This window comes from Augochlora pura, chromosome 7 (genome assembly GCF_028453695.1).
Source record: "Augochlora pura isolate Apur16 chromosome 7, APUR_v2.2.1, whole genome shotgun sequence".
NCBI classification, from domain to species: domain Eukaryota; kingdom Metazoa; phylum Arthropoda; class Insecta; order Hymenoptera; family Halictidae; genus Augochlora; species Augochlora pura.
In genome coordinates, this window is record NC_135778.1 from 10,550,659 (window position 1) to 10,577,273 (window position 26,615).

General features: G+C 45.9%; 1 protein-coding gene across 5 annotated transcripts in view; it reads left to right on the top strand.

Annotated features, from left to right (window-relative positions):
- Positions 1-26,615, top strand: part of LOC144472773 (homeobox protein caupolican) — a 153,458-nt gene that overhangs the window by 40,597 nt on the left and 86,246 nt on the right. Inside the window, exon 1 of one of the 5 annotated variants that reach the window (XM_078186108.1) lies at positions 10,356-11,118. The exons of 3 other annotated variants lie outside the window; for them this stretch is intronic. In XM_078186108.1, the coding sequence (XP_078042234.1) occupies positions 11,071-11,118 (48 nt within the window). In that variant the 5' untranslated portion in view covers positions 10,356-11,070. Of the gene's footprint in view, positions 1-10,355; positions 11,119-26,615 lie in introns of those variants that run through there. One more of the 5 variants, XM_078186110.1, reaches the window with a different exon arrangement.

The following is a 26,615-nucleotide window of genomic DNA, read 5'->3' on the forward strand; positions in this document are numbered from 1 at the left end:
TAATAATATTGCCAGCAGGCTGGTTGATGTGTCTTCGTTATAAATAGCCCTGTTAGATCAAGAATGATTACAGATATCTTGCACAGAACAAGAAGATACGCAAGCATCTCTTCATTATTCATTCTGCACACTTTTGACAGTAGCCTCGTGTTACTTTCTACCGAAGACGTACGTAACTAAGGGTAGCCGGAGAATACCCCAAGCTCCCACCTCGCCGGGGCAAGTCCGAACACCCAATGTTCGCCACGATGCAACAATGGATACTGTAATTCGCGCAGGAATTAGCCTCGCAATCCTCAATTGAGTTGTGAACACCGCCTTCGCAGGAAATGTCTTCCGGGAGTCGGCGTTATCTCTGGTCGTGATGTAGATTTTATGTAACCCGGGATTGTTACGTTAGGTAACTGAAAGAAGCCGACCGGTGCTGTAATCTAGCGCTCCGCTGTGTATCTAAAAGGAATATTCTTTTGTCCGCCGCTTAATAGTGCAAACCGTTGCACCGATTCCTTATTCTTCGATCGACGGCTACACGCCGGATTGAAAATCTTCGGTTATCACGAAGCAACGGGACACCGTTGCCATTGCCGGCAACTTAATCGAAAATAATTGCTTTCACCTGGACACAGTAAGAGAAACTAGGAAGTGCTTGGTGACAGATACAACGACGGACGAAGCGGGAGTATCCACTGCTGATAGAAAAATCGCAGATAGAATTCGATCCTTTCCGGTCCTGGAACCGGACTGGACCTTTACTTTTACATCAATAGTTATTTATTGCGCCGTCTTACAGTTACACTAAGCCTACCGTGCGTACCGTTTTACATTTCACATTTTAAAATCGTTAGAAGGATCGAACACGTTTTTTAATTCAAGCACGAATTATAATAGAAGCGGCAAGATTCGGTTTTGCGATTATCATAAAGCAATGCGTATCAGATATTTATAGTGCTTGGTGGGTTTTAGTGTTAATTCTGTGAGATAAATTGCGACGACATTGAACTACCAGCGAGAAATATTTCAGAAAAATGATTTTGTACATGAATTTGGTGTAGAAATTACTAACCTCATTTTCTACTTTTAACTAGGTATATTTATTATATGAGCATGTACTTTAATGAAAGACAATTAGGCGTAACTAAATAAGAGATGACGTCACCCTTCGTTATCCACAGTATATTTACAATTGGAATCAGAAAATTTAAGTTTGTGCTACTAGGTAAAGTTTGACTAACCTAAAATTAAAAAACTGTTATACCCATACGGGACTAGCAAAATTAAATGTATGAATACGATTGAGTTCTACGATGTTGGATAAATTATCGAAAACAAAGCAGAAAGTTTCTATGCAGTTCTGTCGCATTAATTAACGAAAATGGAGGTTGTCCGAGTCGGTGGTCGATCAATCTTCATCGACGCGAGCGACAACAGTCGGCCGACCCCAGCCGCCATTTTTCGGAGCAAGCCTGGCCATCGTTGCTTCTAGGAAATCGTTCGCAGCCCGAGTCGGACACGGAGATGTCCCCGCAATCTCCGCAGCTATCGACTGTCCTCTTTGTTTATAAATAAAGTTCAGCCAGTATCCGTGGGCGACGATGTAGGTGTCCCCGCATAAAGTATGGGGAGACACCGCGACGCCCCTCGTCTGCGGGGTAAAATGGAAATGCGTGGCAGCGGGCGGTATAGGCGAAACCCCGCGGTTCCGTGACTGTTCCGGCCTAAGATCTGCGCCGGGAGAGGCCGGGAGAGAGAAAGAGAGAGAGAGAGAGACGTCTCTTTTCGGCAAGGACCGCCGGGAAAAAGCCCTCGATTTATTTCCCGCGAAGGGTCTCTCGCCTCCCTTCCGGCTGCGGAACGAGTTCTTAACCGAATCCGAAGTGCGTGAAATATGCCCTCGATGGAATTTGGCTGAAACGCTGCGAAAGTGGATCGTTATGTCGTTATTGGCGCCTAAGGGTTCGCTTCTGGGCCATTTTTGCCCCTCTGTAGTCTATTAGGGAAGCCACAACTCTCGTCTTTAGGTTGATAATTGTTTAATGTGCAGGATTGATGTAGTTGTTTGCGGAGTGAGGCGAAATTCGATTGGCTCGTTTACGACCCTGGTGATGCGAACATAACTTTATTTTCATTTGTCGGTTCGGTAAGGAAGCTCAATTTCGAAGCTTGTTTAAGGGTGATCGCCCTTATGTTCAGTGTAACTTTACTTAAAACAGGTACTTCAACATCGCAGATTTTTATGTATTTAGATGAAAGGGGTGTTCTTTGTTTTTCATCTCTTCTTCTTCTTTATTTATCTATTTTTATATACGAATCAAGTAAACAATTTATAGAGCCTTGTTCTAAATCTAATAACACGGGGTGCACATATATTATCGCTAAATCCTGACGAGTACTGTGAAGGTTATGTAACGCTAAGATGGTTTGTCATAGCACACACAATTTCTGTTACAAAAACCAACGAATAATTTTTAAAACAACCTTTACTCCAATTACCTTCTAAGAACCGTTTAAAAGTAAAATGCAAAAGAAATCACAATTAAAACCAGTGAAATAGTCTGTCCACCAGTTAACTTGACCTGGCCAGTGTACGATGGTCCCCACCGCAATAAAGCAATTAAAGAATCCAACATGCCTCCAGAAAAGTGATTAAGCCTAGAGAGCATCGCAAGAGACCTCCAGCTTGTTAATTCCGAATAATAAAAACTCGGCTCCCTTTTGGAAGACCGACAGTTTCGGACTATAGTATTAGTAACCGGCGATTCTTGCTTTCGAATTCTGACCGCAGCCGATCGGCGATTGACTCGAGCGATCCGACTGGTCGCCGGGTTCCGACAAGGCGATCGTTACGTCCTTAATGAAAGTTCGAGCACCGTGTACAAGGGGCTGGATATCCCCGTGTCGGTTGGACGGAGCTTGCGGCATGGCGCGGGGCCCAAAAAACAGGTCGCCTAAAATTCTTCGTTTCGGATTCTAAGCACGGACCGGGAACGGTGGCGAACGATTCGACACCGTTTCGAAGCCGAGGAGGTTTCTTTCGGACGGCGGGCACTAGTCTCGCGGCCGGATCCTCGGCATAGGAGGGTAGGCGAGGTGAGGGAAGACGAAGGGGTGAATGAAGAAGGCATGAGAGCGGCGCTGAGCGGCGCAGTTTATTTCGGTCGGGTTAATTAGTGTTGCCTCGCGAGGTTTACGGTTGACATTTCGTTGGTCGTTCGTTCGTTCGTCGTTCCACCGTATAAGAGAGGACGGGAAGGTGAGGAGGAGGACAGACAAGGGGAGACCGGCTTTTTTACGGCAACATACTGGTCGGCCATACCGAGGAGGAAGACGAAGTTGCCGCAGAGGAGCAGCCGAGGAGAAGAAGAAGAAGAAGAAGAAGAAGAAGAAGAAGAAGACGGAAAAGAAGAGGACGAAGAAGTGGACGAAGAACAAGGACACCCCGGCCAATAAAACTGCAGTGCCCCTCGAAGGTACACCAAAGGCGCCACGGCAGTCTGGACCTCCCTTATTAGCTCCCCTCTAGCGACTTTTACCGTCTACCTTGGGTTCCCGCAACAACCTTTTGTTTTATCCTACGGTGTGAATATCGCACCGTTTTACGGCGTCCAGATTAGACTTGCCTTTGTGATTCCGACAGAGGAAGTCGCCGATACCGTGGCGGAACGAACGCTCGCAGGGCCAGCAACCTTGGGCCCCAGCCTCCGCAGAGAACTGTAGTAGTCCAAGGTTGACAATCGTCGAGTTCCCAGCACTTGACCCTGCGGTACCACTTTCTAGCTTCATATCTTGCAAGATTATTGTAACGTTGCTTGTTGAACTCGATCGGAGACTCGAGTCCCTTTGGAATTGTTTCGCCAACGTTTCGAACCCCTGAGGCAGCTAAACTGCAAACTGAAGCTACGCCGTACTTCTAGAACCCGTTCCGAACATTTAGAACCGTAGTCTCGAACTACGCACCGAGAAATAGTCGGACAATTTGTAAAGTACCATTACAGGGTTAATATTCCTCATAGTCATAAGCGTTAAGTACCAGGACGTCGATCCTCGTAGACTCGCTCCCTAATTCGACTTTATCAAATGTTACGAAGACGACCGATAACAATGTGTAGAGCAAGTGGTAGCTCGTCGATAGGCTAGGTCCAAGTCGTGTCTTAGATTTGGGAGACATTTTCGTTCCGGGACGAGGAAACCTGGACCAGTTTTTCAGGCGAGTCGGTTCGCTGGGAATAAGCCCGATAAGCTCGTAATTCCGTGTCGGCAGGACAGTTTACGACCCACGGGGTCCCGTGTCTCCCGATTTCCCTGTTTTGCCTCGAATTAGGTAGTTGAAATCTTTCCCTCGTTAGGCCGAGCCCGAGCGTTCCGTATCCGAGACAGAAAGAGAGAGAGAGAGAGAGAGAGAGAGAGAGAAGGAGAGAACGAGGAGTAACGAATTACAAGAACCTGGCAGCGCGTGGAGAGATAAAGAAAGGGGGAGGGAGAGCGGAGGGAGACCTTACCTAACTGGGTCGAGGGTGAAACAAAGAGAGAACGGTCAAGAGGGGACGGTTGAGATGAACGAGTAGTAAGGTAGGCGGATGGTTTGCTGCCTTATTAAGCAGTCTTATCGCTAGAGACAGCCTGGCCCGACACGGCCGTTTAACTTTTACTCGACCTGCAAACAAGTAGTGGACACACTGGCCAGGGAGATAGGACAGTTGGCAAGCCAGCCCTGTGCCGGGCCTGCTACGCCGTTGCCACGGACCTTCCGTCCTTATCAGAGTTGAAAAACTTGACGGCTGTAAACACGAGACGACGCTGCAACTGGCCTCCGGATACCTTCGCCTGCGAGATTTACAATGCGTCTTTAAACGGCGTTAACTACGCACCGGGATATTCGAGCGTCAGTACAAACTACCAACGAGCCAGCTCTCCCTGGCGCGTTGTACTCCGCGAGCGGACTCTACCGTTTCGGAGAACTTGAACTTGCCCGCTCGAGCAATCTCCCTGGCGACCATTCCTGGACGATTGCTTTCGCCGCGTTCGGACGATCGTTTTTCGAATGGAACTCCGCGGTGTCGAACAACACTGATTGAAATTCCCTGGCGTAATAGCAGAGCCTTCGGCCTACTCTCCCTTCCGAGCGAGAAACGCTTTCTTGGCTCCGCGCTAATACGGTTTCATCCGGGGCCAATTATACAAGGATTGCGAACAGATGGCGGTCATAGTCGAAGCAGGGTGAAAGTGTCGCAGTGAAATTCTTTACAATCTCTATGCTTCCTCGAATATAAGTTCAACGCTGATCTTTGAACGTTCGTTCTCGAGTCTACATTTCTCTGCTGGTTCTCAAAGGAAACTGCTCCTAGATTTCTTTTGTTCGGCCGGGAGATATCAGTCTCGCAAGACACTATGCATTTCTAGACACGGGACATTTCTAGACATAGGAAACTGTACGACTTGTTGGATCGAGAAGTTTTTTCTTTAAGCCAATGTTAAGTTAAAGTTAAAAATCGAACTTGCCGCTGTCGTTTCCTGAAATCTTACGATCGCACGTTTCTCAAACCAATGATCTATGGATAAATATTTGTGTCACTTGTATAAGTCGCGCGCGACAGTGGCTGTGATAAATGTTAGCAGAGCAAGTAAACATAATAGACCAGTGCTGGTTTCGAGTACGTCCGAAAATGTTAAATTGCCTGTGACAACGATTCGACCGCTCGAAGGCGCATAATCGGTGAAAACTCGATTTGCATCGAATATTAAGCGAAACTATGATTAATGGATCGACTAAAATCTCTGGCAACAAGGGGAACAAGCTTTGTTACGCTTTCCCGACCACAAAGCTCCTCGCCCGTGAGTTTACACAATAACGACCGTCTCCTCGCGCACTTTCCAGATTTTCTAGCCCACAAAGCGGTTGGTCTTCCATTACGATTTACACTGTCCAAGCAATTTGTCGCAGACTGAAAACGGGGACAGAATTGATGGTTTGAAAGTAGCTCAAATACAGCAGGACAAACAGATTGAGAAAGAAAAAGTTTTTGTACCAATGCCATGGTGATTGAAAGGAGGGATGCAGAGAGATCCCGCAAAGTGAAAAGCTATAGTTTCTGTCCGAGCTGCTTGTTACCGTAATTGAATAATTCCATGTATTTACATGCAGGATGCCTAGTGAAAAAGTCACTCGCATAATTCCTAATTACAGTAGGAATTTCATACGTCGATGTAAAGATCACTGTGATTGAATCTAATTGGTTCATTTCGTCGAGGCATTACCTACTTCTAAGTAATTTCACATTGCTCTCTGTCAGTGGGGACTGCGATATCATCGTGCGTATTACTAGTCTCATTGCATTACTGATTTAAATTACATACTTCGCATCCAAGAGTTAATGATTTACGTACATTTGCATACGAAGTGTAGGAGCCCGACTTTTGGCTACGTAACTGTTCGTTGGAACCATTGTATCGGCCCTTAAGAGAGCAGTAAACACTATTCTTTGGCGAACTGGAGTAAAACAAAAGAAAATTGGATACTGTAAAATATCTGGAAACAGAAAATGGTTGAATCTTTCTTCAAAATTAACAAAATTGACTTTCTAATTAATTTTTAACACCTTGGTTGCCACTTCCTCCACGTATGCGTGATGGAATTCTTCGTTCAGATGTGATAATTAATTTTCACGCTAACTTAAGTTATCGTCGTGACAGTAAAAGTGTTACGAACGAACGGAACGGTCTTCGAAAATTTCAATACGCGTGTTCCAATATCTGTAGGGCATCGGGCCGGGCACGTCCGATACGCTGCCAGCCGTTGGCTCTCTCGCAGGTTTTTCGAGACGACTTTCGCCGCGTTTCCTGGCAGAGCCGGTCCAGGCCGAAAACTCCGCGCGTTCCGACGCCGCCGGCAAAATATTTGCCACGCAAACAAGACATCGAGCGGGCTCCTCGAGCCTCCCTCTTTGCAGTAGGACGGTAAACAAAGGTGAGCTCGCGAGAGGACGAGCGTCGCAGAATAGGACGGACGGGATTAAACGGGTTATTGTGCGGTTTTGACGGGTAGCGGTGACTTCTTGAAAGGGAATCGTGGCACGAGACAACTGGAGAAAGAGACTGGAGGATGGCTGGGCCCGCCGCTGCCCGAGAACGCGCGCATTATGTCGGCGACTGTTCGCCGAGGGGGCGTGATCGGCAGGTCACTAGGTTTACGCAGGCCAATAAATCATCCGAAGGGCCCGTGTTCCCCTCCGGTCCTGTTAGAGGGTCCTCGACGGTCAGGTACGAGCTCCTCGGAAAGATCCTTATCTCCCAAAGACCTGGTCGAGCTGTCAACTAATCCTATTAGCGGCAGTGAATCTTCGCATTGCGTCGCGATCGCTAGTTCTTCAGCGTGACCCGAACCATGGACTGTTCCGTGTCGCGGGCTCCGTTTCCATTTCCATCTCCGGCGTCGGCCGCGTGCGCTTCCGGAATTCGTTCGGCCGGGCCCCGATATATCTTTCTAGTCCGCGGAGCGTTTCTCGACGCAATGGACGGCCGATTCAATTTTCTGACGCGCGGGAGAGGCCTGTTGGAACGCTTCACGCCGGCCATAGAATTCCGGTCTGCGCCGTGCTGCGAGCGACGCGGGGGACGCCGTACGCGCGTATTACGTTTGCAAATTGCTCGGGGCAACGTCGCGGAAAATCGTCCGCCACGCGGGGCCGCATTGACACGAATAAGACACATGGCCGGCCAAGCATGATGCCAAGAAAACGCAACCATTCGCGCCGGACCCGGCCAAAGAGAGGAAGCCGCTCGACCGAGCGCTATTATTGCGGTATTTACGCCGGAGACGCGCACGCCGCCGACCCCTCTCCGCCGACACTCTAATTTGCCGGATAAATACTTCTTGACCGGGAACGGACTCAGCCACCGCCTAATAACCCGTGAAATTATTCTAAGTGGCGCGGCAACCGAGCGAGCCCCGTGGCTAATCCTTCCGACGTCCGTCGTTCCTCAGGTTCTCGCATCGGGCGACCGTGAACGCACCGATGCGCTCCGGGCACTGCTATAACCGCAAATTCGATGCGACATCATCCAAAAGCTGGGACTGTGGATCTTTATTCATCCGCGGCAGTCGCGGATCTTTGAAATCCTAGCAAGTTGTGGGTGCCTAACAGACTTGATGCTTGTGTACCATTTTTCGTCCCAGGAACGTTATAGCCTTCTAGAAAGAGCTGACTCTTAACCCTTTGCGGCCGTATCAAATTTATACCTAGGCGTCATGCTCAAAGAAATTAATGTTCGTTGAACAAACAGTAATACATAATATTTAAGATAGATGAGAAAAATAATATTTATTAATTTTCTTTTTTAGATCAAAATATATGCAACACAATAATGTGTTTCAATTTTACATAAAAAAATAAGTAAATAGCTGTGGTCGCTGAGAGTAGGCATACGACCGCAAAAGGTTAGACCCTCGCGCTCCAAGGTATTTTCTTCCTCTTATTTCAGAATTTAACTTTGCATTCCAACTGGACCAGTTCACAAATTGTTTCCAATTTCCACGTAATTGTCGCATTACTTATGAACGCAATCTGGATCGGTGAAATAAGTGGCTATTAATGGGAAAGACCGACTCGACACAGAAGTGTAAAAAACGTAACATTTATCGTAACGGGAGACCAATTTGCGCGCTGCGGTTTCAAAGAATTCCCGTCCGATTTTCCGACGCCCTGTCAAGTTGTTTTTCCTTGCAGTGATCATAAATAACCTTCTTCCGCCAGTGTCCGAGTGCTGACACTCGCTCGGGATACTTTGTATATGGTCGTTCGTTTCGTACGAACTGCTTGTCGGGTGTAAATCCTTGGTCGCATAAGCACGCGTATCAAGGAACACATCTAAATATGCGAGGTTTTATGATGGATTGAGTGTAAAGAGCGCATAACAGATCCGAACGATACGAAAACCATGTGTCAACAGAAATGTTGTTGCAACGCTCGTCACCCTGTGACGATAAAGTATTTTTTCTAGAGCGATGAGAGAAGCGTAAATAATTAATGCCCCAACGTGTTGTAAGCTTCAAGAAATTGTACGAAGCCGATGCTGTTGGCAAAGTGAAAATCAAATAAATTTACTAATACTGCATTTTTGAGGAAATCGTGAGAAACCATGTTCATTAATTCTATGGATTTCGATATCTTAGAATCAATTGGCTAATGTGAGTGGTCTTTTCAATAGACGGTCTTTTTTAAGCAACAACTACTTCTGTTATGTTTTCAGACTATATTTCGACCCCTAAAATCACAAGTCTCCCAGAAATCGATAACAACTACTTTGTCAACCACCTACAGTTACGCAGCTTCAACTTACTCAGAGTTCTACAAGCTTGAACTATCTTCAAGCGCGCTTCACCCTCGAACACCATCCCATTTGTATCTTCAATATCCCCCGAATTAAATCTCATTCAACCCACCGTGAGCTCATAGCCAATTCATAAAATCACCTTGCCCAGCCTGCCGAGCATCCCATAGCCCCAGATCCGTGGCGATCGTCTCCTTCCACTCGGCAAGGAACAACCCCCAGACAGCCGCGTCTGCTAGCAGCGTGGAAGGAAGGAAGGAGGGTGTCCTTGTAACCCAGACATTTTCGTGTTCGTGTCACGTAGCCGTAACAAAGTTTGGAGCCCCGGGATGCGTGGAAACGGGCGGCACGACGCGACGTCGTCGGCACTCAGCGATTTCACGGGCCGGACAATGGCGCGATATAAGCCGGAAGAAGGTGGCTCGTCTCCGGATAAAGAACGACAGAGAGGGTGGACGAGTGGGTGGAAGGGGGTTGGACGGTGCGCGAGAGCGTGGCACGTAGGGAGGGGTAAGAGCGGCTTGGTAGCACGAGGCGGGGTGGGAGGAAGCGCGAGAGAGGCCGGCAGATTTATTCAAGTCCCTCGCCGTCGGGTTGACAAGAGTAGACTCGCGTAAACATACTCGTTTCTCCTTGTTCCGCCGTGGCCGTTTGTCGGTGCGGCGGGGTCAGGAGGACGCAGGAGGGGCAGAAGCACGGGGAGAAGGGGATTGTATCGTTTCACGGTTGTTTGCCGGTGGTGGGAGGCAGCGAGGGCGTGACCCGGCTCGCGAAGGCACGTTCGCGGCGAGGGGACGCCCGCGCGCGAAACGAAGCGCCAATCGGCGGCGGCGCGCCGGCCCACGTGACACGCCCGTGGGGCAGCTCTGAGCCCGAGGATTCGTCGGAACGGCTGCGGTGGCCTCCCACGCTCCGCTGGTGGGGGCACTGGCTGCTTTCGGTTTTCGACCACCAGAGGGGGAACTGGGACGGAGCGGAGTGGAAGGCCGATGAAGTGGTGTGAGTGGTGGCGAGTCAGTCGCAGACTGGAGTGCCCTGTGAGAGCAGGGGACGGACCGAACGAACGAACGAACACTCTCTATAACTAATCGCTCGTGACGCTTCGTCGTCTGTCCGAATGTCCGTCCCAAAATCGGCCGACAAGCCGCACACACAGCGCTTCTGTTTTCCGTTCTCTTTTTCGCCTCGTGGTGGTGACGACAAAGACGCGAGCTGCTCCGAAACGGCTGTCCTCCTGTGAACACGCGTTTCTACTTGCCCGGCAAGACAGAACCATTCGCCGCGCCGTCGAGTAACATAGTTTTCGCTCAGTGCCGCTCAGTGCCCGCTCGGATGATCATCGTTCCACGCCTCGTGTCGCCCGCTGGACCCGTCTGGACGCTATCGCCGGACAATTCTACCCGCTGACCAGTGTCTCCTCGAGCGTGTGCCACGGGAAAGTCATGTGGTCGCCGCTCGGATCCCCTGGCCAGGACTCAAAGACACCCTGATGGCAGTCACCGTTCCGGCGACAGATCGCGATCGCTCGCCGCCACTAGACACCGCTCTGTTCTTCTCGTGCTTGGCGCCGCTTCGTCGTTACCGGGAGTAGTACTAGGCTGACATTTTTCAGTGAGAGAGTGCAGTGCGTGCAAGGTGCGCGGTTTGGTGACCTAATTCTTTGTTGTTTCCGCCGCGAGACTGAACCGCTCCGAAAGGATCCGCTGTTCCTGCTGACCGTCGACGACCGAGTCGAGCTGCTTCGAAATGTCAGCGTACGCGCAGTTCGGGTACTCGTATCCGTCGGCGTCCCAGGTGAGTCTCAGGCCACGACTTCGGTTAGTTTCTGTCCTGTCATCCAGACGCAGTGCTCCGATTCCCCGATTCTCTACCTCGACCGACAGTGATCCGATGTCGTCAAGGATCGCGTTGTCGATAAAAACTCGAAGCCAGGCAATTACCGACAGACAGGCGAGGATAACGGTTCCCCGATGCATTGTCTGCAAAATCGCGGCTCAATTATTTGCCTAACGATGGACGCTTGCCGGGTAGCGATTTCAGGATCATTGTTAAACCCAGGCGACTAGCGCTCGCCGAGGCTTTCTTTTCACGAAAGCGAGCACAGCGAGCGATACGCGGCTGTGGTAATTAGACTTTGCTACCTTGTTAGAACCGAGGTTCCCTCGTTCACGGTTCAAATTCCGTCTCTGCTTTTTCCACATAGCGGACCGGGCCGCCGCGTCGGCTCCGCGACCGATTGGTCCCGTTAATTGCTCGCCAGCCGCAGTTTACCTAACCGTTCGTTTCTGTGATCCTGCTCGTTATTTATCCTTCGTGACAATTAACGCTGAAACTGCTCCGGCGAACGTTCCGAACATCCTTCGTGCGAAAGATAGTGTTGTGCAGGTTCGACGATGAAATTCAGGCGAGGACACGTCGATTGGCTAGCGATCGGCGCACCTGTATCGCGCAAATGTTTACCGACGGCCGTCGCACGCCGCGACGAAGCATACTTGAACCTCGATCGCTGTTACGAGCGAGAGAAAAAATTAGATACCTGCTAATTGTGTAACCGAATTGCAGTCTCTCGCAGCCGCATTGCGCAGCTGCGAACCGCGATGATACTAAACACTTTTTAAACCGTGAACTTCCCTATTGTCTAAAAATTCATAATTAAAGCTACAACAATCTCTGTTTATAAATAATAACGAAACTAATATCTTCAATGTACGAGTTAAAGCGGTTTCATTGTTCGATTCTAAAAATCTTGCTCGACGAAAATCGATTAGTAACGGTGCTATTAATTCTGATCCGTTCCGCAGTTTCCTTTTGCAGTGCCAGTGTCAATAGGCGTTCTCTAATTAGCAGACCCAGTAGGGTCGGTCCGCAAAAATTGGTTAATAGGTCGGGTTGAAGCGCGCGTTCTATTTTTACCCGAAATTGGGGTTGCCTTTCGTAGTCTTTTAATTTACGCACGCTGCAGTTTTTATATAGACGTATAGTCGGGCTAGCGATGCTCCAACTAGGTATCGGAAAGATTTATCGCGCGCCCCAGTGCCGAGTTAAATTAATTATGAGGTGATTAAAATTCCAGTGACCCCAGCGGCGGCTACGAGCTGCTCCGCGCGCCGTTCTTTAAGGCCCAGGAAACCCGTGAATGGGCTCGTGAACTAGAAAGTTCGAGAAACTCGAACGTCCTCTTAATTAAAAAATCGCAAACGCGATATTTTCATCGTAATGATCGTTTATTAACCATCAGCCGAGTGCCGTTTACCATTAGAACGGATTAATTTCGACGCAGCTCGGGTTTCCGTAAATTGGACGATTAAGATTGGTATTTACACGAATGCACGATACGGACGCATAATATGCCTAACTTCGAGAACATTTTTTAACGCCCGAGCCGTTTATTAATTATTTTATATTCCGATCGGACGGTCGTATCAACGTACTTAATCGTAAAATGCAGAATTTAATTACCGTTGTACAAGCCACAGTGATTGAAAAATCTAGAATCGATTCGTCCATGCAGATGGATGAATTTTTTTTTTAAATTAGCTGCGTTAAAAAATTGTTCAATGCGAAGTCTTAGCGTCTACTACTCAAAAAATAATTATTGGAAATAAATAACTTCTCAACTTCAAAAGATCGTCCAACATCTCTTTTTCGTAAATTAGATGTCTGTTAAGAAAATTAAATTAAATTAAAATCAACGAACGCCGATTTTTGTTAAATATATATATAATTTACTCTTGCGATATATGCTCATTGAAGTAAGCAGCTCTACAATATCGGAGCTCCACGAAGAAGCTCCTCGAAAAATTGATCAGCCGTATTAACACAATAATTACAGAAAATTATAGATTATCATAAAGATAGATATTTTAACACTTTGGTAGTCGAAACGTTCTCATAGAATTTAGTTTGTCCGACTAAAGTAGTTGGAGCCGGTTCTATGGGGTAATTCCAGAAATATTAAATATTCTCGTTCTTCTATTCTATTTATTTTCGAGTAAAAAAATTTAGAACATCTCATTCGACAACTATCGAGTTAATTATCCCCGTAGTCCCAGGAATTGATCGCCTCACAGTAATTTGCTCCACTAGCCCATATCACAATAAAACTAAATTTTGTAAACTAGTAAAAAATTAATGTTAAAAGTGTAGGCATCTACGCGGAAATAAAAGTGTTACCTCATTTTTCGTAACATCGATTCCGATCAGAGAATAGCATCTACCGCCGGTATTGTTTTCCAATTACAACCTTCATCGACTGGCGCCAACAAAACAAAACATCGGCGTTGCTCCGGGGCGGACACTTTGTTTTCCCGATTTCGTCACCGGCAAATCCGGGCGTCGCGGGGGCGAAACGGGTCGGCGTGCAAAAGGGAAAATGAAATTCTGATTTACGAGCGGTTCAGCACCGGGGCTACCGGAAGGGGTTGAGGACGCAGGCGCGCGGAGCCTCTCTCTATCAGCCTTCGCCGAAAAAAGGAGAGAGCGCAAACAAAATAACGGGAAATCGGAGAACGGGATGATGCGGCGTGTACGCGCAGGTGCGATCGCGGCTCTAGATGATAATAATACGGGTTAGGTCTGCCCGCATGGTCCGAGAGAGAGAGAAAGAGAGAGAGGAAGGTGCGAGGCTGCGTCGAAAGGGCTCTCGCGTTACTCGCTTTTACACTCGAGCCCAGTCGAGCCGAGCCGAACCAGCTCCGGGCTTTCCCTCGTCTCGATTAACTCGCCGATAAAAGACCCGCTCCGCTCTTTTTCTGTCCTCGACGGGGTTGAAGTTTGAGGCTGATGAAGTTGTCGCGCCGCGACCGCCGGGAAATTGAATTTCGATGCCGGTGAAACTACGGGGCTTAGTCCCGTGTCCCTTACAGCACTTCGGCAAAAATTCTCCCGATCGATCGACGACGCTAACGTAATCCCGACGTATTTTCGTGAATAGTAATTGCTCGTGAAAGCTAGGTTGCTATGCTTATTATGTCACTTCAATTTCGAACAGATTTCTATCCGAAGCTGTTGAATTATTAACGATCGGCAATCGATCGAAGCATTTACCCTAGAAACACGTAGGTACAGCTAGCGATGCGAGACCACTGCGATGTGAATAATTTTATCGATCACATCGTAAATATTGTGCACGTCTTGTAAATTTTTAACTGCGACAAATTCTTCCTGTACTACACACTCATATTTGCAGTCAGGGGAGTACGTACTGCTTTTTGAGAGAGCACGAACAAAACGTTGTAAAGAGATCCCGCGAAACAGAGGCACGGTAGCGGTAGAGATATACTTGTGTCGCAGATTATTGATTTTTGTTGTAGGAAATAATATTACATAGTAGCCATAGTAGCTGAGATTGACTTTCCACCTGTTCGGCACACTTCGCGCTCGTAACCGTTCAGTGTTACAATCTTCGACTTGCGTTACTCAATGTTGCTTTTTCACTTGTAGACGTTGTGGCAGAGTGTTATACGTACGTCTGATTACGTATCGTTCCGAGTACAATAAAATTGCTGATTTCGCAATCGCGAGGTTTGATGGACTGATATTCCGTTGTGGTTGTAGGAAAAGTATTGCGTACGCGCCGGGAAAAAAAGGAATGCGAATACCTTTAATGTTTAGATAGCTGTGGCAGCTGGCGGTCAATTTATGTAACAGTATTTTCTGTGAATTGGAAAAACTCCGGTGTACATTCCTGTGATGTATTATTCCACTGTTTAAATCCGATTAATCGGATTACATTCCTTTCCGGTGATAGACACAGTTGCGGCTCCAGCAAACTGCTCCGAAATTATATTTCCTTGATTACACCTTTCGTTAGGCAATAGCACAGACTTGAAAGCAGCGACCTGCTCGTGCTGATTGCGCACCAAAATTAATTGGCTTGGCGTAGATTTAAATTATATCAAATTGTAATTACAACAGTACGAAATAAAGAACTGGATTAAAATGAAGACCAGTTCGTCATTTGTTGATTATTTGTGTAGGAACATTGATAGAATGCTTATTATTTAGATCGATTAATTGTAAGTGAGCTGTGGATTTTATATATTTTAGAAGAATTAAAGATATATGTTATTTTCTATTTGTTAAAATAATGTAGCATTTGACTCCTGTAAATGATGTTTGTAGTTTGTTATTGTGCGTGAAGATAAAGAATAGAACATTAATCAATGTAATAATCAGCCTACCAAATGAACAGAATAAATATAAATAATGTGGTACAGTACTGTAAAAATGTTATTATTAATATTAGATTATTATTATTATTATTATTATCAAGTGGTTAGCCTGTGTATTTTATGCATTTGTGATCGAAATAGCTAGATGAAATACGAAGCATATTTCTCCAGTTACTAAAATCACTGGAAGATTTATTCGAAATCAATTTCTTACAATTGTCTCGGACGACTTTTAGTAGATAACATTCCACTAATAATCACAAGTCTGTATTAAAATGACAAGGGCTGAAGTCAAGGAATTTTGGGTAGAAAATCGAATGAAAAAGGATAGGCCAATCGCTTCGTATTCAATTCCGACAAGGAACCGACGTCCCTCGGGACCACCTTGGACGAGTGTCGACAATAAAGCATCGGTTATCGCGGCTGGTATCTGGTTGCACGGCCGATCAACGAGTCGCGGACCGTTCTCGCAAACGTTCTGCAGGGCTCCGCGCGGTGAAACGCAGCCTCCCGATACCGAGAACTGCGGAGAAATAGAGGAAGAAAAGCGACGTCCTCTAATTGCGCCGGCGGGATCGTCTAAACGGCCGTCCGTCTAAATAACGCAGCCCCGGTGCTCGGGCTCTCGCGAATGCTTTACGATCGCGTCGCCGAATCCCGTCGCGCTGGATAATAAATATTTTACGCGGATCATTTCCACGGAAACGCGGGTAACGATAATTGGAGTTTATAGCCTACTTACGTGAATTTATAATAGTGTCCCGTCGCGGCGACGCGGACCGGCACCGACTCGTAAAATTCGCGATTACAGATTAGGTAGTTAATATATTTACTGCCACCGCCCCGGGATTCCGGTTGTAATTCCGCTTGTCCTCCTCGTTCCCTCGTCCTTTTCCGTCCACGCAGTCCTCCGTCGGGTGCCGCGGGCCGCTATCGCGCGTTAAACGTCGGTAGCTCTTCAGTTTTTCTACGCCGGCCGGAACGGTATCGCGGTTGTCGCGCGCCGATTCGAAGAGCGAATGTAAAAACGTAAGCCGCGTAAAACCGTGGCCAATTAAGAAACCGCGATCGGCGCGTTATAAACTGTTTTATGAAGTCGCGGACGATATCCGCGCACCCGATTTGTATAATTTAGACAAGATCATTTTCTCGCGGATCTGTCCCGATCTTTTTGCTATTGAAATGAAAGTGTACGATCTGTTTTTCGTCTTTTACGCGTCGATCGAATTAGGCCTACGTCAATTTCACTGATGCAGCTGTGTCGATAGTTCTGTCAACAGGTCGATCGGAACAAGTTAATTGATAGTAAAATTAATCAGAAGCTTATCTGGTGCGATGCGAACGGATAGGACTTTGCGGTTGCTTTTGATTAAAATGAGTGGACATGTACGCGTTCCGCGTTACAGTGAAAGTGCGACGATTAGCTCGACGAATATTCTATAACCTTTCTCGAATATTGATCGCACAAATGTATAATGGTTCAGCAGGAATTTCAGTTTCTTTATTTTCCGTTTCTCTATCCTTCTGCGCGAAATTATTCATATTCTTGCGCAACGGAGAAAACCGCAAAGGTACGTCGAGTACATGGATCGTGCCAAGAGGACTACAAGAAAAGCGTTCAAGAAAAATACTCGCGTTTAATTGAAGCCCGCGTTGTTCGCGGGAGCATTGTGCGTCGAGGAGGTTTTACTGGATTCCGCCGAGAGAGAGAGAGAGAGAGAGAGAGAGAGAAGGAGGGAGAGAGGAATGGGAGATAAAGTTCGGAAAATAATAGAATCGTCGGCAGATATATACCCGGTGATTTACGTTTCCACGGTTGGCAATAAAATGGCGTTCGAAATGAGTAATGGGCCTTGGGCAAGAAGTCGCTGGAAGGGAGCCCGTAGCTCTCGGCTAGTCGCAGCTCGCAGCCGGCTCGTCGAAGACGAGGAGCCTTTTGTGTCCATCGGGCGTAGTATAGGGGCGAGCAAGGTGTTAACATAGATCCAGCTAATACGATGTTAATGATATGCCGGCGTGCACCTGTGAAACGCGTCGCATAAGCGGCGCACTTACGCCTATGTCGGATGCATTTCTCTTCTTTTCCCCGCGCCGCGTCCACCGGCCGAACCGTCTACTGATATTAATTAATTCGCCGAGCCGAAGGATGTCGGCGTAATCGTTTCGAAACGGCGGGATGCGGTGGGTGTGGTTGCAAGAGTCCTTAACGAATCGAGGAAACGGACAGTTTCGAGCAGGGAAATTAAATAACGCCTCCGCCGCACCGGCGGTTCAAGCTCGATCGGAAACTTTTCGCAATCCCCGATGAAACGAAGTTTACATGCACGTGCAGTTTGCCGGCGGAGGTTCATTAGAGAAGAAACCAGAGATTGTTAACTGCCACTTCGGCCCGAGTTACTTTCTACCTACTTTCCTCATACTTTATACGCCATTTAGATTATCGCCTACATGCGGAATGGTGCGTTCCGTCTGTACGTTCTTCAGTTGCCAGCGAAACGCGCATTCCGAAGAGACCTTCCGAGCGAGTTCGTCCCGCTTGTAGGGCAAAAAGGAAGCCGGCGAATACTTCGGCCTCAGTCTACAAATTCTAACTTCGCTCAGACAATAATCCGGCGCTGCTCCTCTGAGAAACGGACTACATCGAACCGCCGCGCTGCTGCTACCTTCCGAGAAGTTATCTTCATTAATAGGGAAGTTAAACGGCGAACGGTGTAACTGCCACGAAAGCGAACAATCTTCTTCGCGGTGCTAATGCTTAACAATTTGTTCTTGTTCTCGGACTTGAGATAATACGGACATGTTCAAGCGTTAGCGACGAGCACTCAGAGTTCATAATTTTGATTATCGTAGACGTTCAGGTATTTAAGTTCACCGATGTTTTGCCGATAGGTAATTCAACCAAACTATCATCGACGAATCATTTTTAATCTTTTGTTAATTCTAGTGTGAAAATCTTCACGAGTTTCAGGTTACAGCGACATTTAAAATTAAACTCGAGTAGACATTTGTCTGTGTCACTTTGTCACTTGGCTACGATTTCTTGTACGAACCTTAACTTTCAGGAATAACGTTTCCAAAATCATTTCAAAAGAAAATTTATTCAGTTGCCTAAAATATGTCTTACGTTAAACCATGATAATTGTTTCATGTTATCACGATTTTGTATATTGTCAAAATCTAAAATTATTTATTTACAAGTCAGATATCTTTTGCTTACCTTTTTGTTCTTTTTCGTTTTAGTCGTTTAGTATTATAACAAGAAAGTCTAAATATGAAATTACATAGAAATAGAGATCGCAGCCTTGAAAACGCTCCACGATAAAAAGAAATCGTCTCTTCGTAATAATAATTAAAAGTTCTGTGGATCGGTTTAGCATGGTCATGATGCCCATATAATAACCGAGAATACCATGTCAGAAGAAAATGCTCGATCTTTTTCAGGAATGATCAGAGAAATAAGGTTTCGCGTGGTTCCTCGTTAATTGGTCCAGAACAGAACTTACACCGAGAGCGACACCCATCGAAAAGCTCAAGAGAGATAAGCAGAGTTCTCGGAGCGTTCCTCGCGTCGAATTCGTTACGCGTAATGAGAATCAGCGATCGGCGGTGGCTCGTTAAGTTCACCACGAACGCATCGATCGCGATCCTTCCGTTATTTGTCAGCAGCAGCGGAACACGTCGAGCGGGTCGACTTTCGACGCGGCAACATCTGTTCCGCCGATTATACATACGCGCGCGCGTAACGACGGTAATTACTTTTTCGTTTGCCGAATAATTAGTATAAAGTTATTACTACCACTGTTCTTGCGGCGCTTATTAGCGGGTGACCGATGTAGCCGCATTAATTGAGCTTTGAACCGAGCGGAACGGTGTTTGTACACGCTGTAGAAGATATTTTTTGCCGGTCCCGCCGGCCAATCGATATCCGCTGGAAAAGTTCCTGCGTATGAGAAATTTTAAACGAACCCGTCATGAATATTTAATTCGATATTTAACTTGCCGTTGCTGCGAGCGGAGATTCTACACGAGGATTTTTCTACCGTGTTTGCCAGCGGTGTCGCGGCACCTCTCCCGGTAGTGAACGTCGAAATGCACCGGTTGCGAGGTAGTTGACTTTATCAACTGTGTTTACATTCCGATTAGGAGAAGCTTAAGGCAGTTTTCTACCAATAATCACTGCCGAACGCTGTACACAGTGGAGACATTTCCAGATATTCCCTAATCGATGGCTCGAGAAAATTACATTCCTCAAAACTACTCGTCCAAATTAGTAATGTGTAAATGTGCGAACAAGTGTTGCAACTTTGCTCGGTTTCGTGAATGATTTTTATTTTACCAGGGCTTGGAAACAATTGCTATCAACATGTAAAGATATGCCTAATGTTCGCTTGTCGGTTCGATCAACTACACTGCCAGTAAACGCGAGATTACGAAACACCTTCGTGCTGCGATAATCGAGCCATTTTGACTCGGAGTATTTAAATGGTCACCTAGTTACTCACTTTCTGGCATTTAAATCAAGTAAATAGTAACAACAAAGAAATTAATAAATTTGCAAAGCATTTCTGCAATGTTAATATAGATGTATTACAGAATGAAGAAAAATACAGAGAATGTAGTAAACATTTTTTAATCTTGATAACTTATGTCAAACTTGAAATATTTTAACAAAATTGTGATTTAGCCATTTCCATGTAAAATTTGATTTTTTAAAATGATATGTTATACGTCAGTTCTTGTAAATTTTCACGCGATAATTACAACAGATCTGATTGCAAAATTTATCTGCCACTTCAGGATTATGAAATCCCGGCAACAACTCTTACCGAATTCGGATGTTACATATGTTGTCTTTCTTCTTCAGTTTCACAAAAATGGTTCAATACTTCCGACCAGTAGTGTATCCTTTAGTGTACCACTAGAACCTCTAACTGATGATGTGTCACGCAACACGTTTCTATTACTGTTCCATACACTACCATTCATTTTATAATATACGTAAAAATTGAAAAACGTAACAGGCCGATTATGAAACCGGATAATAAATACATACAATAGATCGAAATCACGATATAATTGAATAAAAATTTGACGAACCATATAAAACATTGAAGCAGTTACCAACGCGCAATAGATAAAAATCACGATATATTCGAATCAAGAATTGAATAAAAATTTGACGATGAAACTATCAAACAGCCGTCAACGTGCTATAGATAAAAATCTCGGTATATTCGAATTAACAATTGAATAAAAATTTGACGAACCACCTGAAACTTTGAAACAGCTGTCAACGTGCAAGTTGAAAGCGAGACGTTGCGAGGAAACTTGCTTTTCGCAATTAGCCGGTGCTCGCTCCAATGCAAGATACAAATGAAAGGAAAAGGATCCAGGTGATGCTCGCATTCTCGCTGTTTATCTGTTTACCTATCGAGTTCAGCAATGTCGAATCCGCTAACGTAACGAGAGAACCGTCCGGTCGGGCTCGAATTCGATCCGAGAAATCGCTCTCGTGCAACGCGAGCGGATGCCATGATCGCGAGCATGCGCTCGCGGGCCTTGCGGTCATGAGCGACGTCGATTGGTCCGCGGGGATCGCTAAATTTACGAGCGTCGCCGTTTCGTCGTCGTGTCGATCCGAGAGCGAAGAGGAGAAAGACGGTCGTCCCCCGATTTCGATATCGTTGCTCGAACATCTGTTCCCGAAGCTCGCGAAGTCGCGCAGGTACGCGAGCGCGACGCCAATAACGCGCGAATCGCGAGCGGCGCAACGGGCACATCGGCCCGTCGTGTAATTACGGCCCTGGACACGGAAGCGCCTCGATATCTCCGTAATATCGGTTTTCAGGATCGTGGCCTACGCTCTCTTCGTGTCTCCCTTTCCCTTCTGTTTGTCTCTCTTTCCTTCACCTATCTCTCCGTCCTTCTCTCTCACCAGGTCTGTCTTCCTTTCTCTTTCGCCGCGCGCCTCTTTCCTCGATCCCGCTCCTTCGATCTTTCTCCCCCACTGCCTGCTGTATCTTTTCGTTCACTCGACGCCGACGTCGTCCAATGTTCCGAACAGAAGGGTTTTCCGATTTCACTCAGGGGATTTTATCAGCAGACTGCGGATTTCATGCAGTTATGATAGAAATAAATATACGAATAGATACATAGATGCAGCTATGACAGATATTAAATGCAAAATAATACAAATAAATAGACTGCTCGTTAATAGTACTTTATTGCTTATTAAAATGATTATTTTGTTCCGTGATCTATTTGTGAGAAGATTCGTTTATTACAAAATCAAGCGTAACACGAAACCTACCGTGCTGGCCAAACTGACACATCTTGCTTTCTTGCTTTTACAATTGTTCTAGTTATAGAGATACTTGTTACAGTATTATATTAGTGCTTGTAACAGGTGCTAACAGTTTCAACAGTTACAACCACGGCAACTTTCTTTATTGCTCCGCCAAATAGTGGACAAATAGTATTATCACTGAAACATAACCGTAAAACGACAGTCTAGTGTTACCGGGAACCCAGAAAATTTTTAACTTACCTGCAAATGGGAAAATAAATACTCAAACATTGAAGTTTCCTTCACCCTCTTAACTCATGCCATACTTTATAAAGGAACAATAATAATTCTTCTGCAAATATGAATCCAATTTTTAGTTCTTTTCATATCTTGAACATACTCAATATTATTTGAATAATTAAAATTTTATTTTGCGTCAACCTCACAATGTTGGTTACACAGAAAAATAGAAGGCGATCGTTCTAGGTTTAAAGCATCCTTAACCTGAAAATAATATCCTCTATTACCCTTTCCGGACAATCTTGCAACATTGAACACTGCGATTGCTCGCGCAGCAGCTTCGTCGCGATTTCGGGACAATATCCTCAATCATGCTTTCGCTCATGCGTATAATAACAGTCCGAAGTCGCCTACAGAGTTTATAGGAGCGTACAAGAGGGCCGATTTCTCGACAAATCGACCGCGATCCGTTAAGGTGCAATTCCCCGCGAGATATCGTACAGAGCTGCGCTCCGCGCGTCTTTCGGCGCATTGCATGATGGCTGGGAGGAGCTGGTAACAGCGAAAGGGGGGCCAGGCGGGGGTCTCGCGTTGGGTTCGTTAACTCGCGTTATTATACCGTCGTTATCCGGTTGATACTTTGTTATTATCCGCGGTGTGTGTGTTATTCCGGCGCGGCGGCGGATTCAACGGGGGCGAACGACGAGCAAACGTGCAACGGCCCCGGGCCCGATGATTGACGGAATCGGCAATTACGGCGTGGATTCTCGCACGTACTTACCTACCGGGCCGTTCTGGCGCACCGAGAGGGCTACACGCACGTCGCGGGAAACCGGTTGTCCTGTTGGCGGTCTTTAAAGGTGCACGTGTCCTGCCGATCCGCATAGGAACGGCCTCGTTGCGCGATCGCCGAATTCGGAGCCGATTTCGAAGCCGACTCCGACGCGCCGCGCCGCGCCGCGCCGCGTTGCCCGCCTTCCTCTCTTTTTCCCAATTTCTCGGCGAGCCGGGGGCTCCTCCGCAGCGGCCGTGTGATCCGCCAGGAATGCCGTCTCGCAGAAAAACGATCGATATGTATATCGACGTAGATTGAATTTCATTCGGGGGGCCGGCCCCGTCACGGTCTCCGCGCCATTGGACATCGGCCCGCAAGATTCCTGATATTTATTGCTGTCGTTGCTAATTCGCTGGCCGAATCCGTCGGATTCGTACGAGCGGGCCTCCAGAACGTTCCGTTTTTCTGTCATTTGTATAATTAACCCTTTGCACCCGAAGCCATTCTCCACTCTAGAAATCGGAGCCTGCAATTTTTGGCAATCCATCTGCAATATTACTAAACACGTTCCATCTGGATCAATTGATCTTCGTATTGCATTCAATCAAATAACTTTGCAGTGAAGTTAATCCTCGTCCGTCTCCCATTTTTCTATGTTGATTTATTCCTTGATATGAAATTTACACATAGAAAAACTAATATCATGGAGAGATTAACAGTTAACCGTAGAAATTCTCCATTTCAACGCGAAAATCTGTGATGAAATTAAATAACTTTATAATAACATTAATGGCGTCGTTTGCAATTAACCGAACGAAGGATAGGACATAATTACTTACTTGAAATGAAAATGGAATTATTTATTTGTTTCGGATTGCGGGACGATAATTCTTAGCGGGACACCGGAGTTGCTATTTAAACGCGGAGGTTCAGAAGGTCGAGTGAAAATCTTGAACAGATTGCTCGCTTTAGAGAACGAATAATAAGAGATGCGCAAATAAAAACAATACCGGAGTATAATGAATGCAACTGTGTTGCAACCGAATAATATGATAAAGTCTGCGCTAATGCGTCGGAGTAATCTGGAAAAGTTATTAACATCAGCAAATTGTCTGTTACGCACGTTTTCTGTGGTTATTATCAGAGACGGTACTCATTAATAGCATTTACTCATTGTCCTTGCTGGTCGAGTACCAATTGACGTCAGTGACTTTGTAACATCCAATTACCTAGTGACTGAATTGTCTTTAAGTGTTTTTTTAATAGCGGAATGTTAACTTAGTGTTCGGGTAACAGGAAAGAGCGAAGTTGTCGCATTTACTGGGAATTAAACATTTCGGTTGCGTCTGCAGGTGAGTTGCTGGCAGATTTGTTGGAATCTCCACACCTTCCATCTTCGCGAGACTGTTCTTTTTTCCACTGGTGTGATTCCTATCGATCGAACAAGAGCTGATGTACAGTTAGAAGTCGAAGAGTTGCCTCCTGCAAAAAAGATTCTAGCAACCTCGTATGCTACTCAGGCAAAATTCGATCAATCACTACTCTCAGATGCTCTTCAGATATGTTTTTAAGATGTGCAATTATTTAATACTGCACAGCGAAATGTTTAACTAACTCTGGCCAATATAACTGCATCAACGTAATTATTAAAAATGTAAAATTTACAGCAACAACGTTAATTTTCTCTGCGATTTAAACTAAGGGATAAATAGCCAGTTGAATAAATAAATACATTTAAAAGATGATAATTTAAAGTTACATTGAGAATTTTGGTGCAAAATAGAAGATCCAGATAAAAAATCCGATTTGTCATTTAAATGTCGTACCCTTCGTAGTGTCGGCAAAATTTGTGGCGCGGTACAATGCCATCTAAAATCTTCTGTGCAAACAAAGGTCAAAATAATGTAAAAAGCGAGTCGCGAAATCGATAGTATCTCGAGCGGACGATTAATTCAGTTTTTCACGGGGAGGCCATATTTTTTTTGCGAGCGTCGATGCGGGGGAGGAGCGTCGGTTCGGCGACGGTATGGAGGGGGGGTCGCAACAGCGGTTTCACAGCCGAATAAAATCGCGGGCCAGCGTAAATAAAGCTTGAAACTCGGCCTTTCGGAAGATTCGTCGGCGGGGAGCGAAACGGGGCGCGGAATTCCTCGTAAAAATTTCGTTGGCCGGTGAGAAACGTTTCGGCGGGACGCATAAAAATACCACGGGTCCCGTCACTCGTGCCGTTAACGTTCACGCCTTCTTAACGTCGAGTTACTGCCACTTTAACCGAGTCTTTAGGGCTTCAAATAGATCCCGGCCCCCATCGGCTCTCGCATCCTTTCCCATCCGGACGTTTTTAAAGCCGCGTGCGAGCGCTCACGAAAACTGCGGCCCCGCGCGACCTTAGCCGGAGGTAATTAACGTTAAATTGTTGCCGTCATTGCTGGCCGATATTTCACCGACGGCATCTGGTGTCCGCCGTAGCTCACGAACGCACCGACAGAAACTCGTGGCTCTCACACGCTCGGAACTTTACTGCCTGAGAATCCGCCGCCCCCGTTCGCCATTGTTACGACCCTGTTTTATACGGTTGACGGGGTGGCGAGCGAATCGAAAGTCACCGTGAAGTCGCTATAAATAGCTGTCGTATAAAAATCAAGCTTCCCTTTGATCCTCCATGCAGACGAGATTTCGCAGGGTGTTTCGAACGCGTTTCCAAACGCGCTTGGAAAACACCGTTCCGCGGGTAGAAATATTGCAATGTTGTCGCCGGAAAAACGAGCCGACCGTCTACGAACATTCTTTATTGTCAACGAGGCGTTCTGCGCTATTTATAAATTCAAACTGTTTTCAACGGTCGAAAGGTTTGGAAGGTCTCAAATCTGTTTCACATTCGAGAGATTCGGATGAACTCGGCGACAATCAGGAAGTCTGTAACGTGACACCCGGGAGCTCCTCGATAAGTGATCGTTAACCAACTTCCGGAGTAATCGAAGTCCTCGTAAAAAGCCCTAACATGTGCTCACACGGAAAAGCTGCTGCTATTCCTGTAAATCTGTAACCGTCTAGTATTCTGTCTGTCTAGTTCTGGAACAGTGGACAGTTCTCCAAGGAATCATTTGTTCTCCATTCAATTAACCCCTTAACGCGCAGAAACGTATTAACACGGGCGTGCAAAACCGGCCAAAATGTGCAGACCCGTATATATACGGTCGGCGTCGCAACTTATGTCGCTAATATGTTCAGATTCGAATATATCCGGGCATTAAAAATAACTTAATAAAAACCAAGGAAAACATTCAATTTATTGATATTCATCAAATATTTTGCAGTTTTTTTTTTCGTCTCCTCCTTCCCCTTCAAAATAGTAACTGGTAATTGAAAAACAGTACGATGGGTACAAAATTCGATCTGCAATGCGATTCAATATTCACTATAATTATTTATCCACTATTTTGATTGAATTTTTAGTAATTTTTGCATTTTTTTTTAAATATTTATTGAAATTAAGGTCCAAATATGTATTTTCTTAGATACAAAAAATTGATTTTTTTTTGGTCGGGTTTTTTTTTTTTAAATTGTGCATTAAGGGGTTAAACGAAATTTGGTAGAATTTGTAGGAAATACACAGTTCACGGTGTAAATATTCCACGCCCTTTCTCACATTAATATCTTCGAACAAATGAATTGTATGGTGCAGGTTGCATGCATTCTGTTTAATCTCGTCTTCTAGGAGGACCTTTCAGTCAATAAATCGAATCTTTCTGTCTTTTCGATTATCATAGAACTCAATTAACGAATTTGAGCCATTGGAAACAAATGGAAACAAAAA